Genomic DNA, 26,330 nt, shown 5'->3' on the forward strand with positions numbered 1-26,330 from the left:
TTAACTGGTTTGTGAGGCAGGCCCTGTGCTACCATTAAACAGGTTTTGATTTTAAAATTTTTCTTCGGGCCCGAAAAGTTACCGGGCTTTTCGAGAAACGGGACACTGAACATGAAAAAACAAGTTGTTGAGTAAGATTTTAGGCTCCAAATTTCGTAGGGAAGAAACTTCTGACAAGTAAGGATCAGGACTCATCATTTCATGAGACAAACGGCTGACTTAATTGTGTTTGCTTGTACGAATTCTTTCTCTCTTCCGTTTGACGCTGTTAAAACCATTACTGTCGTGTGTCGCTTGAACGTCTTTAACTATTTAGAATCAATTTACGGTAGTAACGTACACTTGCAGAGAAAATATTTTTATGAAACTATAACAGAGAAACTATTTTATTTATTATCCAAAATGAGAAGAATTAGAAATTTTCCTCATAAGCAAAATTTCCACCTCACCGATACATGACTTTTATAGCTACTCAAAAAACCCTGAAACATAGTTTTGGCAAAGTTCGTACAGCTAAGAGAATTCGTTTCTTAATTAACATTTTTAAACGTCTTGAATAGTCCTTATGCATGACCACGTCGGACGAACAAATTTCACCAGACCAAGTCTTTTAAGAACTAAAAGGGTATTTCATAGGGAATACATTAATGTAAACTTTGCAAATTTACAATTTCAAAACGTTGCTTGGTGTTGAAATTTGCTCGTGAGACGTAAACATGCATAAGGGTTATTTGATTTAGAAGCTTTTATTAATTTCTCCGTGGTGTTATTCTGCTAAAAACTGGAGCAAGTCACCTCGAATACGTTAAATAATCGGTCTAAAGGTGCAACGTATGATATTATCATTGGTCACTTTAGAAACTTAAGGGACTAGAAGTGAGTTAAAATTGCCGTGGAAACCAATCCATAGGAAGGAAGATGGACAAATGAAAGGGAATATGAGAAGAATATTATTTCTAGTATAAACTCTTGAAAATGACGGGTCTCTCTTTGACGAAAACTGTGTCCCAAATAGGCAAATGAACATTGTAACGTTCCAGCTATTCAGCTTGAAAAAACAAATTGTTCAAATCCCACTCAGAAGCTCAGCTAGCGAACCTGATAAGGGTGATTAAAGGGGTGATAGACATTTAACACTTTAATTCGGCCGATTAATTGTCTCCACCTGTTGCTAAAGTGGTCGATGGTTCTGGTGCCTTTGTGATCAAAAAAGACCCGCGATCACTTTTTTTGAATTGTAAAAAAAAAGAAAATGAAAAATGACAGGGCCGTAAAAGGATTTGATGAAAAAAGGAAGCACAAGAATTTTTATCCTCTAAGCTGATTTTTTAAGATACATTTTTTGTATTTTTTCTATTACTATTGATCAATTTTGTGACAATTTAAAAGTTTGATGAAAGAAAAATTGAGTCGATTTAGGTATGTATAGCTATATAAAGTTGTTTTCTTTTCAATAAATATTATTTTCCAAATGAGCCTTTATATTATAATGCCCTAGCAGGAGCATAAAGAGAGGCTCCTCGCTCAATCTCGTGTTACACATGAGCTATTCAACTTCACCAAGTGAAGGCACAAACACCACCATGCCAGCAGGCCTTTCTTTCACTTGCTCGATTTTGGCGCACACTTGAGAAAAGACTGCATGATTGGAGTAACATCTTTGCTGGGCATGCGCTACATATAGCTAGGATACTGTTTCAGCCGTAGGCCTAATAGCCGTGCACTTGGTATAGCGTGTACAGTTTGACCAGAGAAAACAAGGTTGACTAGTCTAGAAGTTCGGGCTGCGGCGACTTCAAAGGCTTGACGCAATTCAGGCAGAGACAAAAAGAGGCTTTGCTCGCGGGGTGCGCAAAAACCTGAAATCGTAAAATCAGTGCTAGGGCCTTTAAGAGAGGATCCTTCCACTGGTCTCATACAGACGCCCTTCGTCTGCAATGCCCGTCAGGTTGAAGCTCCACTCGAACCGAGGTTTGCCCATCCCGTCGGGCAGTGAAGGAATGGAAATGAAGTCGAATGTGGTGACGGAGTGCAGATGTTCGAAGGCTCAGTTGTTGTGCTGTGGCCGCGAAAGGGGAAAAAGTATTACTGATACCAGTCCTTAGTCTTGAGTGGAAAGAACGCATTTCCTTCTTAAATTGCCTATGTCTGAATGGGTACAGGAAGGGATTCACCAGTGAATTCAAGCTGAAACACGTGACCGGAAGCCATCCGCCAACAATAAAAAAGGAGCGCATGCTTGAGAAGGATTTAATCATATCAAGTAACACATCAGAGAATGAGTAAACGTACACTAGAAGCAATACAGTCGGGAGAGTGAATAGTATGAAATTTGAGGACACCAACGTGGCGATTTTTCTGGCTAGTCTTGCCTCGCGTTTGATGCCAAACTGTACACTTGACTTCCTTGCGTAGCAGAAGATCAACACATACAGTCCAAGACTGATCAAGTAGAAAATTACAAACATGGCGGAAATGCTGAGTGTGACGTCTGTTGTCTGCGTGATTCCTTCACCGGTGTGAAATGGCATTGTGCACTGGAACCATTTATGGTATTTTAGCCTTTTTACTCCTAGCAGAGGCAGGCTTGCAAAGATAACAGCTCCAATCCATGCGAAAGTCACAACGACGAGCATTGTCCTCTTATTTATTTTCCCTCGACATCCCTGGAAGTGCACTATGACAAGATATCTCTCCAGAGTTAACAACAGGGAGTTGATAACAGCTGTAACTTGACCAGTTGTAAAGATCATTCCAATATAACTGCAAATCTTTGGGTCATTTTCCAAAATAACTCCTAGTATAACTTCATCTAAATTGCTGAATAAGTTGTACTTGGCGATCGCTATGCAGTATACGCCAATCAGTAAGTCACTCATTGACATACTGCCAACTAAGATAAAAGAAACATTTTTCCTGAGTATCCTTGAACGCAAAATCACGGCAAGAACGACAACATTCAGCAAGATTATCAACGCACCCAGTCCATACTGAGACAAAAACAATTTTCGCGGAAGATAATATAGTTGTCGTAGAAAGGTAATTATTACCTCGTTTTTATAACAATCCGAGTGAGGATTGCAGAGACACTGTGGTGAGAAGCCTTGTTTTACAAACTGTGACGACATCCCATATTTGACCTCATCAGGGTAAAAATAAAACTCTTTAATCGTCACGTGACAAGCATCGTCGTCGCCATCGCCTTCGCCGCTCACAATTTCTCCACTTCCCATGTCCTCCTCGTCGCCTATTTCCTGGTCACTGAAAAGGAGTGGTTCATTTACATGGGTCTTAATGAGATCACACTCGAAGCAGTGCTGACTCCATGTGACTCCAAGCACCTCTTTGAGCATGGGCAATTTTAAAGTCCGCTGACTTGGTATCCAATTCTTGTTTCCGTTTACTTTGAGAACTTGGAGTGAAGGTACATCACTGGAAGGATCACCCTTCCATTTCCTTAAATTGTTGAATTGAAGATCTCTTATTTAAGAAAGAAAAATATCTGTGTTAGTAAAATACTATTCAAAGCCAAAAAAAGCATTAAAACAAAGATCAAAATAGATGACAAGGAAGCAAGCCAAACCTACACTTGTTATTTCATTTCATAACAGCTGTTTTTCAAAGACGACGAAGTTTAAACTTTATAAACGGAACGAAAGGGCGCAATACTTTTTAATCAGAGGTAACTTTATATTCTAAGTTGGAGGAGGTAGGGATATTTGGTACATTCCATTCTTAAAAAGGCCTGCTGTTGGCGACGGCGATTTTAGTCACTGAAAACCTACTCTCTGTCGTGACGCTATCCTTTCCCTTAGTTCTACCATTTAAAGAGGCCATGTTACAGTATCTATTTGCTATCCTGTTAAAAAGCTAAAAAGTGTGTTCACATCAATTGAATTCGAAGAATAACAAGAAAAGAATATGTTCAGGCACTGAACGTGTTTCCAGTAACATGTTGGTACGGATGGCAAGGATGGACATGGATTGAAACTTGAAAAATATTGGGCCATTTTTTTTCGAGTTTTAATGCTCTGCCTGCAAAAATCACCAATCATTATTTAAGCAGTAGAAAACGTTTTCCGTGTTTGCATAGCCTGATATAAACACGAGAGGGGTTGGGAGAATTCGAGACAGTCATGCAAACCCTCGACTTCGTCTCGGGTTTGCATAACTGTCAAGAATTCTCCCAACGCCTCCAGTGTTTATATCAGGCTATGCAAACACAGGAAAAAAGTTTTCTATTGCTTTTATAAAATAAATTTGCCGAGAAAAAACGCAAAACTCTTTGTATGGCACTGATTAAAAAGGAAATTCTTACCAGTCGCAAGTCTTGTCCACGAAGTCTTGCACGCGTAATTGGTTCTTGTTTTGCAAAAAGATACTTTCCAAAATACGGACTTTTCTTGCTTAAAATGTCAGCTTAGGCGAAAAAAATTGACACACTTTCATGGTAACGATTTTCCAAGTTTCAGTCGACGAAGGAATGGGTAAATAAAGTAAACTTGTCGAGTTTTGAACTTGAAAACTTTTTCAAATTCGTGCTTGCGTGATTTGCGCGCGAAAAGCAAAACATCTTGACGCCACAACCATGTTTACATACTCTCATGCAAACACTCCTCTCAGCCAATCAGAGCGCGCGTACTATCTTAGTTATTTTATAATTAAGCAATAGAAAAAGTTTTCCGTGTTTGCATAGCCTGATATAAACACGAGAGGGGTTTGGGAGAATTCGAGACAGTTATGCAAACCCGAGACGAAGTCGAGGGTTTGTATAACTGTCGAGAATTCTCCCAAACCCCTCTCGTGTTTATATCAGGCTATGCAAACACAGGAAAAAAGTTTTCTATTGCTTTTATAAAATAAATTTCCCGAGAAACTCTTTGCATGGCACTGATTAAAAGAGAAATTCTTACCAGTCGTAAAGTCTTGTCCACGAAGTCTTGCACGCGTAATCAGTTCTTGTTTTGCAAAAAGATGCTTTCCAAAATACGGACTTTTCGCCCTTAAAATGTCAGCTTAAGCGAAAAAAAATTGACACGCTTTCTTTGAAACGATTTTCCAAGTTTCAGCCGACGAAGGAATGGCTAAATAAGGTAAACTTGTCGAGTTTTGAACTTGAAAACTTTTGATTGACTTTTGATTGCGTGATTAGCGCGCGAACCGTGAAGCAACAACCATGTTTACATACTCTCATGCAAACACTCCCCTCAGCCAATCAGAGCGCGCGTACTATCTTAGTTATTTTATAATAAATTATGGTTACTGTTCCCTGATGAAATCTGTTTGGTATCCTCTCAGTCTGTTTGGTATGCTTAGCTGTGTATGTGTTAAGGCTCTAATTTATGACTTAAGCGCAGAATTCACCTAAAATAGCAATATCCCCTTGACATAGCCCCTTTAAAGTCAAGCAGCAATTGAAGAGATGTACATACTTACAAAATACGAAGATGCTTCAAGCCGTGAAATGCACCTTCGTTAATTGTTTCAATGCTGTTATTTGATAAAGATCTGAAGGAAAACAACGCGTATGGTTATACTGAGAAAATCAGATTGAATGTTCTCTCGCTTTAACAGAATGATGTTACTATAAGCAATGATTTTACTTACAAGATCTCGAGATTTTCGAAATTACTGAAGACGCCACTTGGGATCTTTCTAATTCCGTTATTAGCAAGAGATCTGAAAAAAATGCAAAAAAAAAAAAAAAAATCAGGTGTCGTAGAAGAATACCTGTTTGGCTTAAGTGGACGTAATGCATCTTTAGAATCATGTAAAACTAAGCCAAAATATGTGGACCATACATTGCATCTACATGACTCCAGATTGACTCAATGATTCGAAAAATGGCATTAATTTCTTATTACGGTCCCATTTGCAGTTTATTTGGAGACGATTTTTTTGTCAAAGGTTTTGAAAATCTCAAAGAACATTTTAAATTTTTCCAAACTGATGGAATAAAGGGTCAAATGCTACAACGAAGTTTGAAAAATGATGCTGGTCAAAAAAGGTTTGTGTGCCTAGCCGTTGCAATCAAACTGTTTACCACTTAGCGGATTTTTTTCCACAACGTCGTCATGCCCCGGGCTGACTTGTGTTCGTCACTGTCGTTTTAATGTCTAGACCGTGCCGTGAATCTCAAGTTTTAAAATCTTTCTATAATTATCTTAGACTTTCTCAAGCCCGTTTCCGGTTCTTCATTCGATTTTGGAGAGTGACTGACCCCGGAAACGGTTTTGTTTTGAAGTCAAGTCATCTCCGTCTTGGAGTTGAGATTATCCAGTCATACGAGAACATTTAATTTTAGTTGGCTGTCAAACAGCTGTCAAACTTACGTCAAGAACCATTTTTTTTCGCGCCAACATTATGCAAATTAAATTCAATCTTATGCAGACGGAACAAGTGGACTTACGACTTAAGTCGCTCGCATTTGCTCTCTTCGGGAGCGTCCCTCAAGCCTTCGGCGCTTTCGCAATCGACTTGTGGCAAGACTACTATTATCTATGAAAGCTCATGGGTCCTAAACTTACAACGAGTAAAGGTTTCTAGACAAGTTAACGTCTATTGATTCATCCAAATGTGTTACAAAACATCGCCCATAAGTACGGCTGTAGTTGTCTGAGGTACACCAACAAATTGAGGAACAATGCACCCAGCTGGATAAATTTGTAATGTCCACCAGTTGATCACGTGAATGACATCTTCTGATAGTTAGGGCAGCGCAAACGAGTAAGATTGTTCTCATCCTGTGGTGGGGAAAAAGTAAACTCAAACAATAGTAAATATAGTATTTATTTAATAATTAACTTAATGGTTAGTGCAAACATGCGGGCGGGCGAACATGATGCTATACAGGTCTCTATACAGTTCTTAAAGTGCCGCTGACCACCCACACCATGACTACGTCAGCGGGCTCACATTTGTTCGCCCGCAAAAATATTGCTGTTATTTGAAAATAACAATTACGAATACTTACTAACGGCATTATCTGTTCACAGAGCTATGCATTTTTCTGGTACATTTTGGCGTTTTCTTTTTTTTTTTTTTCAGTGGCCGTATATCTACATTTAAAATACTTAGGAATTTTGATCCTATGATGTCTATTCGGTATTTGAAAGAACCAGCGAATAGATCTACTGACGAGCTTTAAAGTCAGGAAAAGTACTCGGTAACTAGCACAAAATATAATCACTGGAAGATGACTTCTTTTCGTGCTTCTAATCTGAGGAATTAATATTAGATGCTCCTCAATCCTTATCGGATGAATATGTTCAAACATCTCTTAATTCGCTGATTTTGCCCTGCTCAGTTCTCACTGCGCATAACAAGATGAAGAAGATGAACCAAAACTTCATAAGGAAGATAAGGCCCGTTTCAGACGCCGTGCTACTGCCGTGCCGAACTCAATTGATCGAATTAAAATTGACTTTTAATTTAGCACGGCAGTAGCGCGATGTTTCAAACCAAGTCGTACTACTGCCGTGTAGCACGGCAAGCCTTGCGGTGCTACACTGCAGCAGCTTGACTTGGTTTCAAACGTCGTGCTACCGCCGTGTCGAACTCAATTCATAAATTATAAATACATTTAATAGTTTGCTCTACTCTACCAAGTGGTGCTAGTGTCGCGTTGCAGTCGAGCTACAGTCGAGCCAGCTTAGTAGGGCAGTAGCACAACGTTTGAAACAGGCCTTAATAAACTGAGATTGATCGGAAGGGATAGTTACTAAAAATTTCGATCAGTAGTAATTTTTCTAGCTGTTTTGAGAATGTGCATAACATAAGCGGGAGGTGTGTAATTCTTGAGTTCCTCACAGACACGGAATGAAGCTTTCCATAGTTGATAACGATCCTGTTCTGAATCACTGAAATCGCCAGTTAAGCTCCATCTTTACTGTATTGTTTCCCCGATATTTACATGTAAATTTCAATTTCCACCTTGCATGCACATTAATGGAAATAAATTTGCAAGTGATGTGCACCTCTGCAATACTACTGCAGTAACGAGCTCGGTGAACCCACTGTTTTTCGAGATTGAATAAGAACAGTAACTCCTGTCGATAGGAAAAAAATTGACAGAATTCTATGGCCGGTTTTTTGGAAATTTGACTAAATTGTATGGATTGAGCTATGACGAGTTGACCAGCGCATGTCCAAATAAAGTCTACTTTAGAGCATAAACTCAAAAGAAAAGTATTCAAAGGCATTTCGAGGCATGGATAGATAATAGAATGAAGGAAAACCCTTTGAAAAATCGCATTATTTGTGCAGAATATCCTGGCTGTTTTCTAGTTTTACGTGGCACGAGGCTATTGCCAAAGGCGCCTAAATAACCATTTTTGTCGCTGAACATTGTACCGTGGAGACGAGCAAGGTGATTCATATTTTTATTGCCTTTTAATAACTTTTTGACTTACGTCAGCAGTGTAACAAGTTTCATCGATAATCTGTCAGACTCGTTTACTATTGAGGGAATCACCTTAAGGCAAATTGAAAGGAACAGTTTGACTGCCTACGAAACGGCTTAAGGTTTGTTTTATTGCGACCGAAACGGAGCGAGTCATAGATTAGGAAAAACTTATGTCATTAACTTGTCTTTGAAATATCAAATATATCACTTAATACAATACTTGGGTTATGAGTTAGAGACTGCGTGAAACAAGTTATTTTCTAACAGTTTTGGATAATTGTTAATCTAGCAGGTGATACTATCTCCATGACGACGTGTCCTCCTTTTTCTCAAACAAACGGTATTTACAAGACTAAACATAAAATATTACGTAAGCACAAAGACCGACTTTTGTTTTTAACTCTAATTTAAAGTATTGAAGATTTTGATCGTTCTCCATGGTATTATCAAACATACTGTATTCACTATCGTCAGATAAATTAACATCCAAAAAGGCCCAGTATTATATACTCATGAACTGATATCCAGAATTATATGTAAATTATAATGGAAAAGTCGTTACATAACATTTTAAAAATTAGGCAGTTACAAATATCCCTTTATCTTGAAGTCACCTGAATTTTTTTTCACAGGTTGTTTTGCTTGGTGGTCGAATTTAAAGGGTAGTTTGAAAAGTTTTTATTTGAATCGTTTGAAGAAGGGGTTTACAAATTAGTCGAGAAATTTTTTGAAGGTAATTGTTTGAACACTGATTGCTGAAAGATACCCTTTTTTTTAGTTTATTATAAATAGGTAACCTACCAAGTTATCATATAAAAAAAAGCAAAACATGAATTCAGAGTTATTAAATCTACATTTTCATCAGAGAATCGCCAAATAAATTCTTTACATCATGCTCCGACATTTAAAATAGTCTACGGGTGACCCCTCAAAGCGGAGTCTCACAAAGCATTATGATCTCAAAACGACAATGTTCCAACCTCTTTCCTTTGATATTCATGAGAAAACATATCTAAGAAAAAATTGCGTTGCAAAACTTGACGAAAAGGCAGCTGAATTTATTACTAATTACACACAACTTGAATTTTTTAGTTACCTTGTTTTCAAGAACGTCGATGACTCAGAGCTTCTAAGCGGCCAATTTTTTGGCTCTGAATGTTTTCTCGTTCCGGTTAGGAAAGTATCATGTTAGTAATGTAGAAATGTTAGTTTACCAAAGCGTCTGTTGCCCTTCCACGATGGCTTTTGTAAACATAAAGATCACTGCGGTGGGAAATTTTTATCTTACGGACACTTTTCAATAATTTTATTGCCGTTAATAATTCGCAGTACGTCATTTTTCCTTTTTGGGCAAGTTCATGATTAAAAATCCCACTGCCCACGGACAGAAACTAAGCTTAAAACTTTCACTTTTAGACATAACTATTCGCTGGTAAGTTATTTAAAAGCGTTCCTTTTCTGACATTCAAATAAATCCGCTAGGTCATTCCCCTCGCACAAAACGTAGGTGTTAGTGAATCCAGAGCTTTCAATTTTTTGCTTTTTCGGTATTTAAAATATCTGTTTGTGGTCCATATTGTAGGTTTGATGCCTGATTTTTACATATTTCTTAATAGCTTTTATTGATTTCTTTCTCTTATTGCTTGAAAGTGATCTTAACATTTGAATATGTCGATGACTTCATATAACTTTTCATGAAATGAAGAGCATTTTTCATACTCATAAAGTTTTCTAAAAGGACTTTCTTAAAAAGGAGCACTTCTTTCTTTATTACTTATTTTCAAATCAAACATAAAATCTGATTGTTTCCAGGGTGTAATTTTATAGATCATTAAACGTAAATATCAGGCACGACGAAAATACATTTTGAGTTATTCTGAGAATCTGACCAGTCGCATTTTAATAGAAATAAAGCAGATAAGTCTAATTGAAGGGAATTGTAATTTTTGTGAAGCAAAAATTGTTCGAGGGAGCAGGTGTTTTGGAAAACTGATTACTGGAGAATAGTGCCTGGGTGGGGGAGAGGGGGGGAGCAGAAAGATAGATTTTATCAAGATAACTATATTGTTTGTGATGGTGGTCTCACCTGGTTCATTGAAGGATACAGATCTTTCGAAGTCAGCCTCACAGACTAAAACGCATTAACCAAAGCGGAAAACAGTAAAACAGCCGAGTCGGAAAGATAAAAAGCAGAATTTGACACTTGTCATCGGGAGAGGAGACCCAAAAATAATGTTCTGTTTCCGAAAGAGAGAGATTCTGTTTGCATTTGCAAGAAACGTATAAGTTTCGTGCACAGGAAGACGGCAATCTGATATTTAATTAAATTAAACGCCGGGTATGTACCAAAAAAAAGACGGGAAAAAGGTGACAGATGAATTCCATTGCTAAAGGCCAATAGATGAGTTTCCCTTTGTGTTCAAAAGTTGTCGTACTATGCTAAAGGTAAGATGTATTCATTTAATGAAATAAAAAATAATAAAAAATATATATTTTTTACAATAAACAATCCTTTCCTTTCGAGCGATGTTCATCCCGATATCTGACAACATGGTTTTAACGTGAAATTAACGTGTTCTTTAATTAATTTATTTAGTTTTGTCATTTACGCTTGGAAATATATATGTGAGGTCGAAAGCCCCGAATCTTTTTTTCAGGAACGAATCACTATTTTTAAATGGTTGTGCACGTCCTCCTACAATTTGTTTCCATTAATTATAAGTGTATTGACTGACCGTCAACCAACCAACTAACTTAACAAACTCAACAAAGTTTGTTAACTTAACCAACTAAGTTAACAAACAACATCCAAAATGTCTCGAGCGATTAATTTGTTTTCTGTTTTGAGTGAAAGTGAGAACAATCCCGAACACTCCTTGACACGTCGAATGGATAAAACAAGCAGAAAGAACATTTAATGTTGGCCTTAGGGTTTAATTTTACTTTTTATATTTTACCTACTGCGCTGTTTTTTGGTTTGTTTCGGCGGTGCTTTGGAGTGTGCCAGGTTTTTGAACTAGCCAAGTACGTGTTCCTGTGATATGATCTTAACTTGCTTTGCTCATCAACATATGCATAATTATTTAGTCTGCGATCAGATTTTAGGGAGCAGTCGTTTTTATGCTTTTAAAACTGCAAAAGCGGCTTTTTAAAAGGATCTTACTTGGCTAATGTGTGAAATATTTACAGCTTCCGATGTCCAAACAAGCCGCTTTAAATTTTAAGTGTTGGAAAATAATTGAAAAACCATCTCATTACCCAATTTTTTTCTCCTAGTGTGACTACAAATCGGCTAAAAGCCGGAACAAATTTAGAGAATTGAAAAAATTGTTAAATAACGATAGGGTGGGAACAGCTTTAAAATACACTTTATTGTACTAAATGAATAAGATTGTAAAATTGTTGAGAATAGAGAGTATGAAGTAAAGCGTCTGTTTTATTTCCTAAGCATTTAGCTCTTAGGCCCTAGTAAAAAACACGCACTGGATTTGAAAATTCAAATGACTTTTTGGCACGTAGAGAGCGGTAAAACGGATGCACTGTTCATGGATTAATTTTTCAGATATATTATGTCTTAGAGGATTTCTTCCACTGATAAAAGGCAAATTGTATGTAATCTTAATATCATGACAAAATCCTCAAAAACCTTATAAGTAGAAAATACCGTCCAAGTCTAAGTTGCACTGAAGTTCTGTGCACTACACGTCATACGAATGTGAATTTTATATTAAACTCACCTTGACTCGTGAAAAAGTATTATGTCAGGTTTTCATTGGATCGCTTCCTTTCCTGCAAAGGTTAAATATTGCAGTCTATTGTTATTTTGTTTTGTTTTAAATGCTCTTATCACCACAATATTTGAATGTCCTTTTACTGTGTATTCTATAACGGTTTCGTCGCTTTCAGTCGTTTTTTATTAAAATTCTCTATTTTCTGTATTTAGGTGTTAGGGGTTAATGAGACTAATCAATTCCAGTTCAAAGTTTAACAATGCTCGGCTCCTGGGTGGGCAATTTATCACACTGCGGTATTAACATCATACTACTCTGCCATTGGAAGATATCTCTTATGGCCGATGTCTTACAGTAGGTAGTTATAAATAAGCGGTTGTGACAGGGTTGATTTTGTCCCCTGTGGGCGGTTATACTCTTCCGGAGAGGCAAAGATAAATAAGTCACTTGCATTGTTTTGTGAGATAAAAAGACGTTATATTGATCATTTCTGCATGCTAACCTTAGAAAGGAGTGAGTGTTCCATCGGCCAATGGGGATTAAAACTAAGTACTACTGATGAAAACAAATCATCAAAATATTTAAGCGGAAAAATTTGTTAGCAAGTAATATTTTCAAGTTTTCGATCATGATGTGTCACTTTATGAAAATTCCTAGAATTAAAGGGTAGAAAAATCTGATTTCTTTTAAAGGAATGATTTTCCAAATCCTGATCATCGCCTAGCTATACTTGCATAAACCAGGCGAGGAACAAATGACACAACAGCAAAAATGCAAAATGAAAATTGTCTCAAAGTTTGAATGTTGTAAACAAATCATTTAGCCCTAGAAAATATATGAGCATATGAATACATCACTTGGACTTCCAGCTAAGTCGGTCAACAACAGAAACAAAATAGAGTGCAAAAATACTATAAAACAGTGTACCAAATCGACGCACAGATATTAAAGAATCTTTGCTTCCTGTTTGCTGTCGTCTTATTAGAGTATCAAGTTTGTTTGACGCGCAAGAATCATATTTTATTTTATTTTTTGCATTATTTTAAAATTATGTGCATCAAATGTGTTGGTGGTGGGTAATGAGGGAAAAAAATCCAGTTGATCGCAATCATGCTTAAGGGAGTTTTGCGAGATATCAATCGTCATGGTTAATTTTAGCTACCTTCTTGCCGATTGGATTTAAACGTTATAAGTGTTATTTGTCCATTTCTACTAATTTTAGGAGATAAAATATTTAGCCAAATACATAGTACGTTGTATTGTTAGTACAATAATTTCACTGATAAAGAAGCATGTCAAAGACTGCCACAACGACAAGCATAGTGCAAATTCTTTTTGGAAAGGTCGATTAGAAGTCTAAAGAAAATTCAAAATTTAAATATCTTTTAGATAAATTTCAGTTTGGTAAATTATTTTTAATGCAGAACAAGTCAAAACAAATTTCATTGTTTTGAAAATAGCTGCGAAGCTAGCCTTATAAGGTATTTTTTAAACCTGTGGTTCCAGTTGGATGGAACAGCATGGGTAAGAAATCTTGGTTCCTACAAAATCGTCCGTACGTACATACTTCTACCCCTTTATGTAAGACTGAGTAAAATTTGGCATTTCAGCACCTTCACGTTTTGGCGGTAAATCGCATAGTCACTCACCCAGACTTTTAGAGAGAAAAAAGCAACAACAACGCCGAGACGTTTTTTCCACTAAATTTTACTGTCTAAAATGACGTGGATAACAGAGAAAGAGCTAGAGCGAGAGATAAAAAAACAAAGAAGACGAATTTCGGTGGAACAGAAACATGAGAATTTTATAGCGCGATGAGAAAATGATCGGCAGTGGAAAAAAAAAAGCAAACAGAAACACAAGCGACATTTCCTCCATAACACGTGTAGTTAGCAAGTTTCACTTTGTAGTCCTGCACAACAAAGGAATGTAGCCGTGCAGATTTGTCCAAGAGCGGCATCGTTACCGATACTGTAGGTTGATGCTGCATAATTTCAAGCGAGGTGTTTATTTGCAGTTAAAATGAAGACAACAGATGTCCGTCGAGTAATATTTGTGAAATTTAAAAATGTTGTCCTGTTTATTAAAATTTCTGTACTTAATACTAGCTGTCACTGGCCTAAATTGTTCATATCACAAAAGCAATGAAAAAGTTGGCCCGCGGATTTGTTTTGCAAAGAAATGTGTCAATATTTAGGACAAGTTGCACCTCTAAGAGATAGTCTTAAAGCACTAAGATTTTCCCCAAAATAGCATAATATAAGAATCAGAATCATTTTGAAATCAACGTTTTTGCCATCTTTTCCTCTTAATTTAGTGTTATTGCTTTAGTGAAGCGCAATTATTGAAAAAACTAAACAAAATAATTTTTACAATAAGAAAACATGAGCGTAATAAATTTTGTAAAGAAGGTTTCGAAAGAATCATGGTCACACGACTGCACAAGTTTGTAACGCTCAAAGCGATGTTTGAGTTGATATCGCATGCTAGTGGGAAGAAAAACAAGGGCCTATGGAAATTAATAAATGCGCCCGAGAGGTGTTAAACGTGTGTGCAGCAAAGATAACCTGATAAATTTTTTGATAAAAAATTTATTTTCAATGCAATTTCTAAAGAAAGAAATTATATTTCAATACTGACAGTCCGACTTCTTTTTTTTCATTAAAGGTAAACCATGTTTGACAAATATTCTAAATCTTTGAGAAAAAAAATGGTTTCAATATTTTTTATTACTATTTCATAGTATCCTACCTTCCTTTTGTTGACCTTAACTTGAAATTAAAAGCATCATGGAAATCCAGCAGGGTACCTTTTAGACCCATGACGTCACATCAAAAGCCACGTGATCTATATGATATGCTACTGTAAGCTATATATTATATCTATAAAACCTCTGTTTATTTTGGTTCAATACGGTTTTTCAATACGCAAAATCTACCCCTAGCCAATTCCCACAGAAGGAAAAAATAAAAGAAAAAACGTTGTTTGATTAAGCTGTATAATAATGGAAATTTTTCTACGCAAAAATTGGGAAAGGCCTAGAACTGTAGAAAGTTCAATTGAGGATGCCCTGAAAATACTGCAGTTATGGAAACGGAAACCCCTTAATTACATTTATTAAGTGAATCCCACAACGCCAACTAAATCATTTTTCTTCTTTTTGTGTTCCGCTTACGTACTGATCAGTAATGTCTTTACGTCATGTTGAACGTCAAAGCTGTATCATTTGAAAATTTAGATATTAAGAGCGTTGTGATTTTAGGTTCCTCCTACCTTTTTTCCTTTTTAAGAATTACTCTTTTACATGTAACGAAATCCTATTTTTATTGGGTAATAACGAAAACTTGAGGAAATTGAGTCGCTCATCGACCAGGCGGTAAAAACTTTTGCTTTCCTGACCTTAAAAGGGACGTTTTTGGGGGTTCCACTGACCTTAGAATTATTTTGTTTTGTTTTGCAAATATAAAGCAATTTTTCCGAGCGTCACTTAAACTAATAAAATCACTAGGCAGATTTTATATATGTGCTGCCTTTCGGTCTATTCTGTTCTAATACCCTAGAAACAACATTTGCGTTCTTCTCCCTTTTACCGACCTGAAATGTGATACTACAAGAAGGTTCTAAATATAATCGTGATGATGCTTTTTAATTTTTGTCATGTTCTTAGACGCTGCAATACGGTCTGTTATCTAGCTAAAATTCTGTGAGTGTAATCAAGCTCTATACTCAGCAGTGTAATCCGGCGCTTTATCCTAAAGCCTTCTGTTTAATCAACTTACATGTTAAAACTGAGCAAAACAGCAATAATACAAATTCGGTAAATTTGCTTCTTCCAGATCACCGATCGATAATTTTATCAAGTGACCTCGTTAACATTTTTTATTCTAAGAAGATTTCAGTCTAAATTAAAGTGATTTTAAAGCTCATTCCTGAATGACTCTATAACCTTGTATTGGTTGTTTTCACTGTCAAGTTCTGTCACGACGCATCAAAAATAACAATCGAAACCATTTTGCACGTGGAGTAAAAATTCAAAGAGTTGAAAAAAGATTAAAAAGAAACCATTTTCTGCAAGTTTTTTTTTTTGTTTGGCGGGTTTTTCGGAGAAATGCTTTATCCATTGCAAATTTGAAGAACTCTTTACCCACTTTAATGTTTGCCAAACGAGTAAAAACGCGTGTTTTTTTGTTGGCAATACTGTTTGTAAAAAGGTTTTATTTTGTCTCTCTAGCACAGCATTAAGAAATATTTTCAGTGGCGAAATGCGAATGTTATTGGTGAACAGGGTACTATGCAAAACAGTATGTTTGATTTTTGGCATCGATATTTTAAATAATGAGTCCGCAATTTTAAAAACCGCCTGCCCGAGAGGCCATGAAATATGCGTGTGTGTTGTATCAGCCCCCTTACGACGCATGTTTCCCTGTCCAAGACGTCATCGCCGATCGATTTCTCAATTTTTTTCTCAAGGCAAAGAACAATCCAGAAAAAAAACTATGTTGTGTTTATATCACAAGATAAAACCAACAACAAGGAAACATCCGGCAGGCTAAAAACTGGATTATTAACGGTAACCGACGAGAAATTTGGTTTTGTTGCACAAAGTGCTTATGTTTTTGCGAAAAATAAAAGCCGCTAGAAGACATACCAAGGGTTTGAAAAAGCAATGATCAAGAAACGAGGACGAGCGACATGAATTTATAGCCCCCTTAGTTCCTCATTTGCGTGGGTTCAGATTCATTGCAACAGTTATTAGAAATTAACGAAACAAAAAAAATAAACAGCAGATAAGACTTCCTCAAATGTAGTAAGATAAAGAGTCAAATAGGACGAAACATCGTTTGGGAAAGGATTTTTCCTTTTTTGCTAATTTATAGTGCTTTGGTAAGATGAAAGCCCCTTTAAGTTAGTGCACAGAACTAGCCTATAAGCGTTTGAGCACCCGATTTGAATCAGAGAGTGAAGTGTTCGATAAACCGTATTTTTGAGAATCGATTTTAATTCAAAATAATAATAAAAAAATGTTTTAGAAGTTTTTTTTACAGCTGCAATTCCAATTGGCCCCTTTTATGATCGAATATGAAAGAGGAAATCAGTCAGTGGATTGTAAATTCCGTCGAATTATCCATTTCTAAACAGGATTTTCAGAAGTTCTCTAAAATCACACGAGCGTTTAATTGGCTGGTAGTATGAATAGCCATTCTATGAAAACGTACCTAAAAAACCAGTTATCAGAATTTCTATCCTACCATATACTTCTATAACACAGGTTAATCTTCTTTCACTAAACAGGGGGCCAAATTAAAGTTAAAATTTGACGCAATTTCCAAATCTCATTTTTTAAAATGCTGGAAAACAAAAAAATAAAATGAAAATGCCACTGGACAGGTTTCATATGGATCGTCGCCACGCAGATTTTCATCTGCAGACTCAAAAGTTAAAACCACCTTAACCGGTTTTCATCATGATTATGGGAGTTTGCGGACAAGTCGGTATGAAACCAAGGCACAAGCGTCCAACACAATACTTACTTAGTAAAATTTCTTACCTTCAATTTGATCCGGTTCTCGTAGAACGCACTAGCTGTACTAAATCAAGGGTGAGATGAATAATTATATGATTCAGCAAGAATTAGGTAAACAGACCGTAAATCAAGCGATACGTACATAGTATCCGCACACCAATACAGTCAAAGCCGCCTGAACGATTTCCTGTTTCCCTTTCAGCCTTTTATTTATAATGGTTGCTTTCAAATGAAAAGCCTTATTAGAAACATATAAAAAAGTTTCTTTGTTCAAGAAATGAAATAGAACAAAAAAATTGAGCGAAAATATCAAGGTAAAAGGCAGTTAAAACGGCAATTTATTCTTTTGCCTCGAGAAAGTTACCTCAGGGTGCCAAGACGTTGTCCGGATTACTCCTGTGTGCCTTACGATCTTGCCACAGTATTGTTTTACTATTTAATATTGATCAAGAAACAAAAGCGGCGACATTTGAGCGTAATTTTATTGAAAATGTATTATTTTCTTGTCGAGAAAATTGAAAACTTTACAATACAACTCTTGTTATGTATTCAAGAGATTAAATTGTTTTCATATTTAATGAAATGAAACTTTTAATGCGATCTTTGCAGCCATTTGATTCACGACGAAATATCGAGATTCGACTTTAAATCTAAAAAGCCGCATGTATCATCCCCGACATAATGTGTAAAACTTGTTTAAAACTGGTGCAGAATTACAGCGATTTTATAACATTATATCAAATTGCATTTCTTTAGCCGCCGAAAATAGTGACAAATATAAAACATTAAACATCTGATACCGGAAGTTTGATCTCCATAGCAAAGCACCCAGATGAGGTAAAACCGTTCGCTTTTTCACTCTCGTCCTTAGAGAGTACACCAGTCATCGGCTACGTAAAAGAGAATTTGAGGTACAAATGTTTCCCCCCTATATTCCAGCTAAAAGAGATATAGTTAATAATTTCTGAAAAAAACTGCAAACATTTATTTGCCGTTTAAGATGTTTTTGTTAACATCTCCTTCAGGAGTATGTATGAACATTGACTGATAAGGTAAAGTGAAATTTTGTTATTGTTTTATCCCATTATTTGAAAGGGCTGTTGACTGGCCATTAAAAAAAATAAAGAAGCTAGTTAGAACGAAAAAAAAGTTTTACAATCTCTTTTGCCAAAGATGCAAGGAAAGTTACTTATTCTTAAAATGCATTTGAAAACGGCTTATTCCGTATAGAGGCCCGATGGTTTTATGCCATGCTGATGAGCTCCAATAAGGGGTGATACGGTTGTGCGCATGCGTAACGTACTAGCCATACCGAGGAGTTGGTACGTGTGCTGCAATGCTTAAATTGGTATTAAATAGCTTGGGTGAACCTTTTAAATAAGAATTATGTTCGTTTCATGAAAATCTCGGCGTCTGAACCGGGCCATAGCCGGACTTGCACATAGCTTGCACTTACTGACCGGCTGGATTATGGCCGGACCAGTCCTTTTGACAATAAAAAGGCTTTTTCGAAGAGTTTTTGGTGAAAACCATCTCCTTCGTGCATACTATTTAAGATTTGATTGATCTGGCTAGGTAGTTTTGATTAAAAGTGAGATTCCCATCGCGACGGAAATGGTCTGGCCAGTTAGTTCTGACAAACGGAAAGCGCCCTTAGTCTCATTCGCAACCGCTCGGGCCGGAGTCGTGCAAGCTGCCCGTCGTATTCCTTCCCACCCAGAATACAGCCAATCAAAGTGCGGCTTTTATTTTTTTGCAAATGCACAGGCCAGAAGTGCCCGCCAATCACTTTGCTCTTTTTATTTGACCAGATGGCGGTGTCTCTGGTAGATTTCAACTCTTGTGGCCTGGAAGTTCGATATACAGGCTTTTTATTAGGCAAGTCTCCTTCGCCGCCGCTCGGGTCTGAGTAACGTCTTTACGTCGCTAATATAGTGACTCAGAATGCGACCTCACAGCGTTTTTTAAACCACTACATAAAATAATAGTAAACCTCAATTGTCCAATAAAAATCATACCACGGTCGTGAATTGTAGTCTTAATTTTACTTTGCGTTATTTTTTCTCACTTATATGTGTTGTCCTTGACTGTGCTCCACTATGGGTGGCTCCTCTTAAAATGTTCTGCAACTGATATAGGATTTAATGGATCCGAAACCAGTTGTGGAATTGCACACATTTAAGGCATCCTAACGATGAACAGTCACGACACGTAGATATATTTTTTAGCAACTACCATAATTTGCATTCTGTCCACATTGAATAGGACTTGGGACAAGACGGACGACCAAGTCTTTTCTATTATCAAAACTACTAAAAACTACATAAAAGTTTAACTGTTACGTAACTTTTACATCTCACACTGACTGAGGAGCGTTTTAAAAAATGTTCACTCTTTTTCTGCATCAGAAAGATGTTGCTTCCACGTCAATTTTCACTGCAACCTTTACCTCACGGCACAAGTTGTTCTTGTCTGGCTCCTTGGTCGGTCCTGTAGAATGCAAGAAGAGAAGGAATAAGAAGATAATTTAGAAGAAGGCGACGAATCGTCGAATGTTTTTACCAATCGTATCTATTGCGTTTATGCGACTCATATTGAGCTGGTCTGCGTTTGGAGGCTAAAACCACGGTTATCTGAGTTTCTCAAACTGTCTACCTTCTTTTGTTAATCGTTATTCAATCGTCTTTGTTTGAGAATAGTTCCCATTTAGTCAGAAAAAATCTTTTGTTCAATAGTCCGTACAACATTTTTCTCGTCATACATTGAGTTACTCATTTGCTCAAAGAACAAGAACGAAATGGGTAGTTGTGAGTATGGTTTCTGAAAAGAAAGGAATATTTAGCGGGCGCTCTAAGATTCGAAAAAAAAAAAGTCAAAACATGAGTCTATGAGCTCCGGCGTTTCTGTAAGACTAGCAATAATGAAGTTGTGTTCTGGCAGCCTCACCTCAAACACACACAATCAAAGAGTGGTTTATATTTGTTTTCATATATTAATTTATCTATTAATCCTTATTATATTTTTAACTACGTTAATACTCTTAATTCCAAGATTTATGATTTGTGATTATGTTCACTCGCAGACTGCACCAGTTTACTTAAGACGTGCCCTTACCTACTAACAATTTTCTCCTACTATACAAGCGTACTTGATCCATATGGTCTGATCGTTCCTGATCATCAGTGCACTGAACTGCTTCTGTCAGTGTCTCTGCATTAGAATCAGAAACATCTAAGATTAGCCTCAGTTTTGTGAGATTGACTGCTACCGTTTTGCGTTTTGTGCTCCGCGCACCACAAGCGGTTTATGTGGATACTCGAAAAATGTTGATGGTGATTATAGGTGAAAGTTCAGAACGTGCAGCTGTAGCTAGCGATTTGTATGTTAGAACTGCAAAATGCAGGAAGGACACCAAAGGCCACCTCCAAAATTTCGGCGTTTCGATCAGATGCTACACTGAGTTTGGAGGCAAGCAAGGCTACTGGTGTGTGTAGGTAAAGCAAATTCTCATTCGATACAAATTTGTCCTTCTTTTCATTGGCCGAAAGCCCGCCACGTGACCTGCAAATAACAGCCTACAAATAATAATCTGCTTATGCGCAATTTCGTCCAACTGTGTTTGGTTGTAAATAATATTCTGCTCATTCCTGAACGAAACCACGCTTTCCTCCTTCTTGCGTGAAAAATGGCAGATCGCTTCGCTTCCCGAAGATATTCATTAATAAAAAAATTGGCGATCGAATGTTAAACAGATATTGAACTCGGTTATCGCAAAATATCGTGATTTGTCAGTGTCTCGCAGATAATTATCGATCTGCTCGCCACTGACAAATCATGATATTTTGCTCAACGTCGTCCAATAATTATTGTTTTTGAGTTGCATTGGAGTTTTAGTACCTATAGCACGATTTAAAAAGCATTAAATTTATTGAACTAAAAAAAAGGAAATGTTGCACGGTGGTGCTTTTCAAGTTTGGCAGAATGTTACTAAAACGGGAAATGAAAAGTGGGATCAAAAACTCCATTTCCAATTCTCAGCTCAATAAATTCCTTTTTTTTCATTTTCCCTGCGTTCGCTGTGTTCGTTCTCCGCTCCCCCTTCCCGGCCAATTTGGCACAACCACTAACAATACATCTTTTGGCAGCTAAACATGTCCACATTCTTTTGCTTTCTTAGACTGATACGAAAAAATCGCATGTTGCGTATACTTTCTGGGCCCAAAAGATTTCTTTCGTGGAGCTGTACTAAGCTTTCCTTCATCTGCAAAGCATAGATTGTAAAAGCTGTACTACCGTTGCACTGTTTTAGAGAAGTTGTCATCACAAACACTGACTTGTGTAATCCAGATTTCGAAGCCGAGGGTCGGTTGTTTTAATGAATTCTAACTTAGGCCGCAGTTTAGTCAATCTGTAGCCTGCGCGCGCAGACGAAACTAAACTCTGGTTAGTACCGTCTGCAAAGCAGCGTAGACATCCTTGTTCTGGACCCCCAATGGACTCAACGAATTACCGGAAGTGCGTTTCGAATTTCCCTTCACATATTTCAAAGTTCTCATTTAAAACATGCAACTCACGGTTAAAGGGACTGTGTAACGAAATTCAGCCAGATTAGGAAATTACAAAATGCTCGTTAAATTAAGAGAAACATAAAAATAACCACTAAAACTTTAAAGGAAGGTTAAAATAACATAACAGAAAAACAGATGCCACTGATGGGCAAAACTGAAGAAGATTGAAACGGCCTAACAGCTTTTCAAAGTTGATCCCTGCTGCTTGCACTTCAAAAATAATGCTCGGGAGATATATTTGTTTGTCTCGGATCTCTGATTTTGTCATTTACATGTAATTTCTTTGCTTACTTTAAGTTCCATAGCGATTGAGGGCGAGTAATTGGCAAAATTAAAAAAAAATGAACTGGACTGCCGTGACACAGCCCCTTTAAAACATGCAACTCGCGCATCTCGGTCAAGTTGTATAATACCTGCAGTGAAGCATCCTATGAAGGGATATTAACTATGCTTTATGCGTCACAAATAAAAATCAAATGTCAGAAATTTTCATTTATTAGTACCGTCTAATGTTGGGAAAAAAAAATCTACAGAATTTTATCACGTCCATTGTGTTTTATTAAACCATCGCAGCCTTCGTCGCCAAATGTGCAGACAGAGTGCAAGCGTAGTTTGTATTTTCGCTAACGTATTAATCTAACAGTTAAATAAGCTTCGTGTGTGAAGCAGGCTACATGTAAATTTCATCGTACTAGCAACTCTAAGGAGATACAAGGTGTGAAAAATTCAGGGACACGGTCCTTGATTTGTACTCATTGTTCTGCTTTAGAAAGAGAAATTTACCTACCACTGCGTTATACTATGAGCCTCGTCGATTGCCACTCCAATCAACTTTTTAGAAACGTTTTCACTTTTGAAGATGCCCCTCTATAGAGCGGTAGACAACAAACACTCGGGCAAACCGAATACTACGACAAAAATTCCCGTTTAAAACTTGGTTAATAACTCCAGGATCTTCTACATAGGTGATGGCAATAGCTGGAATGCTAACTGTGCTTTGACTGCCTCAAGGGCTTCCTTCCACTTCTCTTCGCTCGCCCCGCGGCCATTCTCTTCCATGTTCACTTTTCTGCTTCTTCTATTCGCTTCCGGTGCAAACTCCATAGGAGATTCTTTCAGCCAATCGAAGGCGATTACGACAAACAAAACAAAGGCTTTTCTTAACTGGCCAATCGTGGCGCGTACTCAAAGTACGAACAACAATTTCGGCGCTTTTTCGCAGACAGTTAACCAGAGTTTAGTTTCGTCTGTGCGCAAGCCAGTCAATCTTTGGACCTCCAGATCTCTTCCTTAGTGGGTTATTTTAAGAAGACAAATGCTTTTCTAGTCTTCGCCATATGCTTTCATGAAAATATTCACGATAAAACGTGTTTACATAAAAGCGTTTGGCAAACTGAAAATGGCTTAGAACGCGCTATACACTGGCTAAACCCCCTTTTTTTAATTGATACTAACTGTTTATCATAAACATCTAATCTTAACCGATTTTGTATGCTTGACTAAACTAACCTATTGCTCACTGTTGACATTAGCTATTCGTATCAAGTGGTTCCCACGCGCTCACGAAAGTTAAAACAATAAAAACGGCATGCGTATGCTCCTCCTCTTTGAAACGAAGGTTTTTTAATACCTCTTAGCAAAACCTTTTTATCGCCTTCTTTTTCAGATAGGTAAACAGCAATCCGTTTTTTGCTTGTTTTTTGTTTCTATTTAGTCGTGTTCATAACACTGAGAGCAAGGCGTCTTTCACTGCCGATATAGGGAAGGCCCACTGTGTGCATGTTTGACTTCAGACGTTTGTGTATACAGACAAATGATTGAGTGGCTATTGGATAGTTTATGTGCCCATTGTGTCTAAAAGTAAACACGAGTGACCACAGTTGTGGTATATTTTCCCACGCTCTAATTAGAGAGTACAAAGACAGTGCTAGAGGCACGTGTTGGCCGTTGTAAACGCAGCGACCACGGAATATCAAGCATTCTAATTTTACCGTCTAATTTTATGATGAAACATTGAATAGTGGTCCTTTACCACCGTCGGTTCACAGTTCGGGGAAAGGGTAAGCAACATTCAGGACTGGTAAATTTTGTCTCGGAATCGCTTTTCCCACTGATACAAATACATTTACCGAAAAATGGCCGCGAGGGCTTGAAGCAGGTATCACACATGAACTAGAAGAAATGGAACGCGAATTTCCGTTTGGAACATTCCATCCGAAAACACAAGGGGCGCTTTCCATTCAACAAAACTTCCGGATCGAATTTTCGAAATTCTACGTGGAAGTAATGTCATATTATTCACTCTTCACTGACCTTTCATCCTAACTTCAACAGTGTAGTTATGGTACTGTGCATCTTAAACAGAACTGACATTTGTTTTTGCATCGATAAAGTTAAGTGGATAAGTTAAAAAAAAAAAAAAAAAAAAACGAAACAAAACAGTGAAGTTCTTTTCCCACGCGCTTTTAACCTGGCATTTTAAGGCATGCGTAACGTGTACATGGCGGCCCTTGCTGAAAAACGCAGCGAATACCGAGCCGCGGGGTGTATAATCTCGTCGAAGCGAAGCGCGCGTGTTTCACACGAGCATCGCACGGCTAGCGTGGTTTCTTTCTTTTTTTTCTTGGCTATAAATCTATCAAGAAAATAGATACTGAATTGTAATCTCAAATCTGTGGGACATTTGTCTTGCCCATTACACTGCTGACCATCATTTGAATTCTTAATCGGCCAGTTGAATGTGTATTCGCAATAACCTTCGGCGTCTGGAAAGGTGAACGCACATAGTTGACATGTATATAGCTCGCTTTGTTTGCAAGCCACAAGCCGGGTAACTTTCGACGACGCAAAATAACATTTTTTAAAGGCATCTCAACCACTTAGCTGCGAGAAATTTATAACATCCTTGATAGGATAAACTTTTCGTGCGAAAATAATACGAATTCTAGCACAATTGTGGCTAAAATCGGCAAAAAGGCGTGCATCACGGAGATCCGTCTAGCTCGACCGTTTCGTTGTGATAAATTTGCCCCATGATCCTTTGCAAACTGCTGTCCAACCTCCTCTGTACCACTGCCATCCACTCACTACTACCGACACTTCACAAATAATTATTACACTTAAGGGTGAGCTTTCGTTAAGCAAATGCAACTGCATATTAGCCGGCAGTTATCCACTATCACCCCCATTTCATCTTACCTTATATAGCCATGGCAACGGGTATATTTCAGTTATTGGATTTCATGATATCGGTATCTTGTTTTATGGCATTTGTATTTCATTTCGTTGTATTTCGTTACATTTTATGAATTTCGTTACGTTCTGTTTTATGTCACCGAAAAGGGATTTTGCTACAGATGGCGCGCCATATTCGTGCGACCTATTTTTTTCGTAAGAACCACCGTTTCCGTCTCTGACAGCAAAATAGGAACTACAAAAAAAGAAGGAAACCATTTCAGTTCTTTTACAAACTTTAAATGCATATACTAACAGGACGCGCTGGATGACAGTGTTTCTCTCACAGATTCAGAAAAAGGCATACCTGTAGTATCATTACCTTCACAGTCTTGGTAAACGCCTTCACTTTTGTCGAGGCGCAGAACGCGGTTGAAAGCTCGGAAAATTGACATTGTTATCAATCGGAACAAATATCCCAGTCCATGACAGTAATATGAAAACATCTTCATTTTGTTTTCCTCAAAACAACTTCCCCCGCTTCCACTTGTAGTGAATGCCAACAGGCTTGTGATAGCAAGCGAACGCGCCTGGTGCTTTGAACTAATCATTTCCGAGCCGATGGCTTTAATCTTATGGTAGACAAAAGAGGTTCATGTCAAAGTAAGTATGTCAAGTGTCAGCAATTGTCAGCAATAACGGCCTCTTGGCAACCAAGCATATCCACATTCCTTTGCTCACCAAGAGCGAAACGAAAAAATCGCATGTTTGTGAGCGCGTGAAAGCCCCGGGAGTACTCAAACAAATTTAATCGGGGAGACTCCGCCACGACTTCTAATCCCTTACCCTTTATATACCATTTTTGATAGAAAAGGAATCCTTTTCGTATACCTTCTATTGATAAATTGTACCCCTTTCACAAACCTAGT

General features: G+C 37.5%; 2 protein-coding genes across 2 annotated transcripts; both read right to left on the reverse strand.

Annotated features, from left to right (window-relative positions):
• Nucleotides 1-1,653: 1,653 nt before the first annotated feature.
• Nucleotides 1,654-9,641, reverse strand: LOC140937368 (follicle-stimulating hormone receptor-like). Its single transcript, XM_073386921.1, has 5 exons — nt 9,501-9,641; nt 6,528-6,743; nt 5,608-5,679; nt 5,437-5,508; nt 1,654-3,480 (listed from the first exon to the last, which is right to left on the reverse strand). The coding sequence occupies exons 2-5, from the start codon at nt 6,740-6,742 to the stop codon at nt 1,914-1,916; spliced, it is 1,926 nt and encodes a 641-aa protein (XP_073243022.1). The 5' UTR covers nt 6,743; nt 9,501-9,641; the 3' UTR covers nt 1,654-1,913.
• A 10,119-nt stretch (nt 9,642-19,760) lies between these two features.
• LOC140936683 (uncharacterized) lies at nt 19,761-25,949 on the reverse strand. Its single transcript, XM_073386173.1, has 3 exons — nt 25,769-25,949; nt 20,774-20,869; nt 19,761-20,149 (listed from the first exon to the last, which is right to left on the reverse strand). The coding sequence occupies exons 1-3, from the start codon at nt 25,911-25,913 to the stop codon at nt 20,064-20,066; spliced, it is 327 nt and encodes a 108-aa protein (XP_073242274.1). The 5' UTR covers nt 25,914-25,949; the 3' UTR covers nt 19,761-20,063.
• Nucleotides 25,950-26,330: the final 381 nt, after the last annotated feature.

This window comes from Porites lutea, chromosome 5, assembly GCF_958299795.1.
Source record: "Porites lutea chromosome 5, jaPorLute2.1, whole genome shotgun sequence".
Taxonomy (NCBI): domain Eukaryota; kingdom Metazoa; phylum Cnidaria; class Anthozoa; order Scleractinia; family Poritidae; genus Porites; species Porites lutea.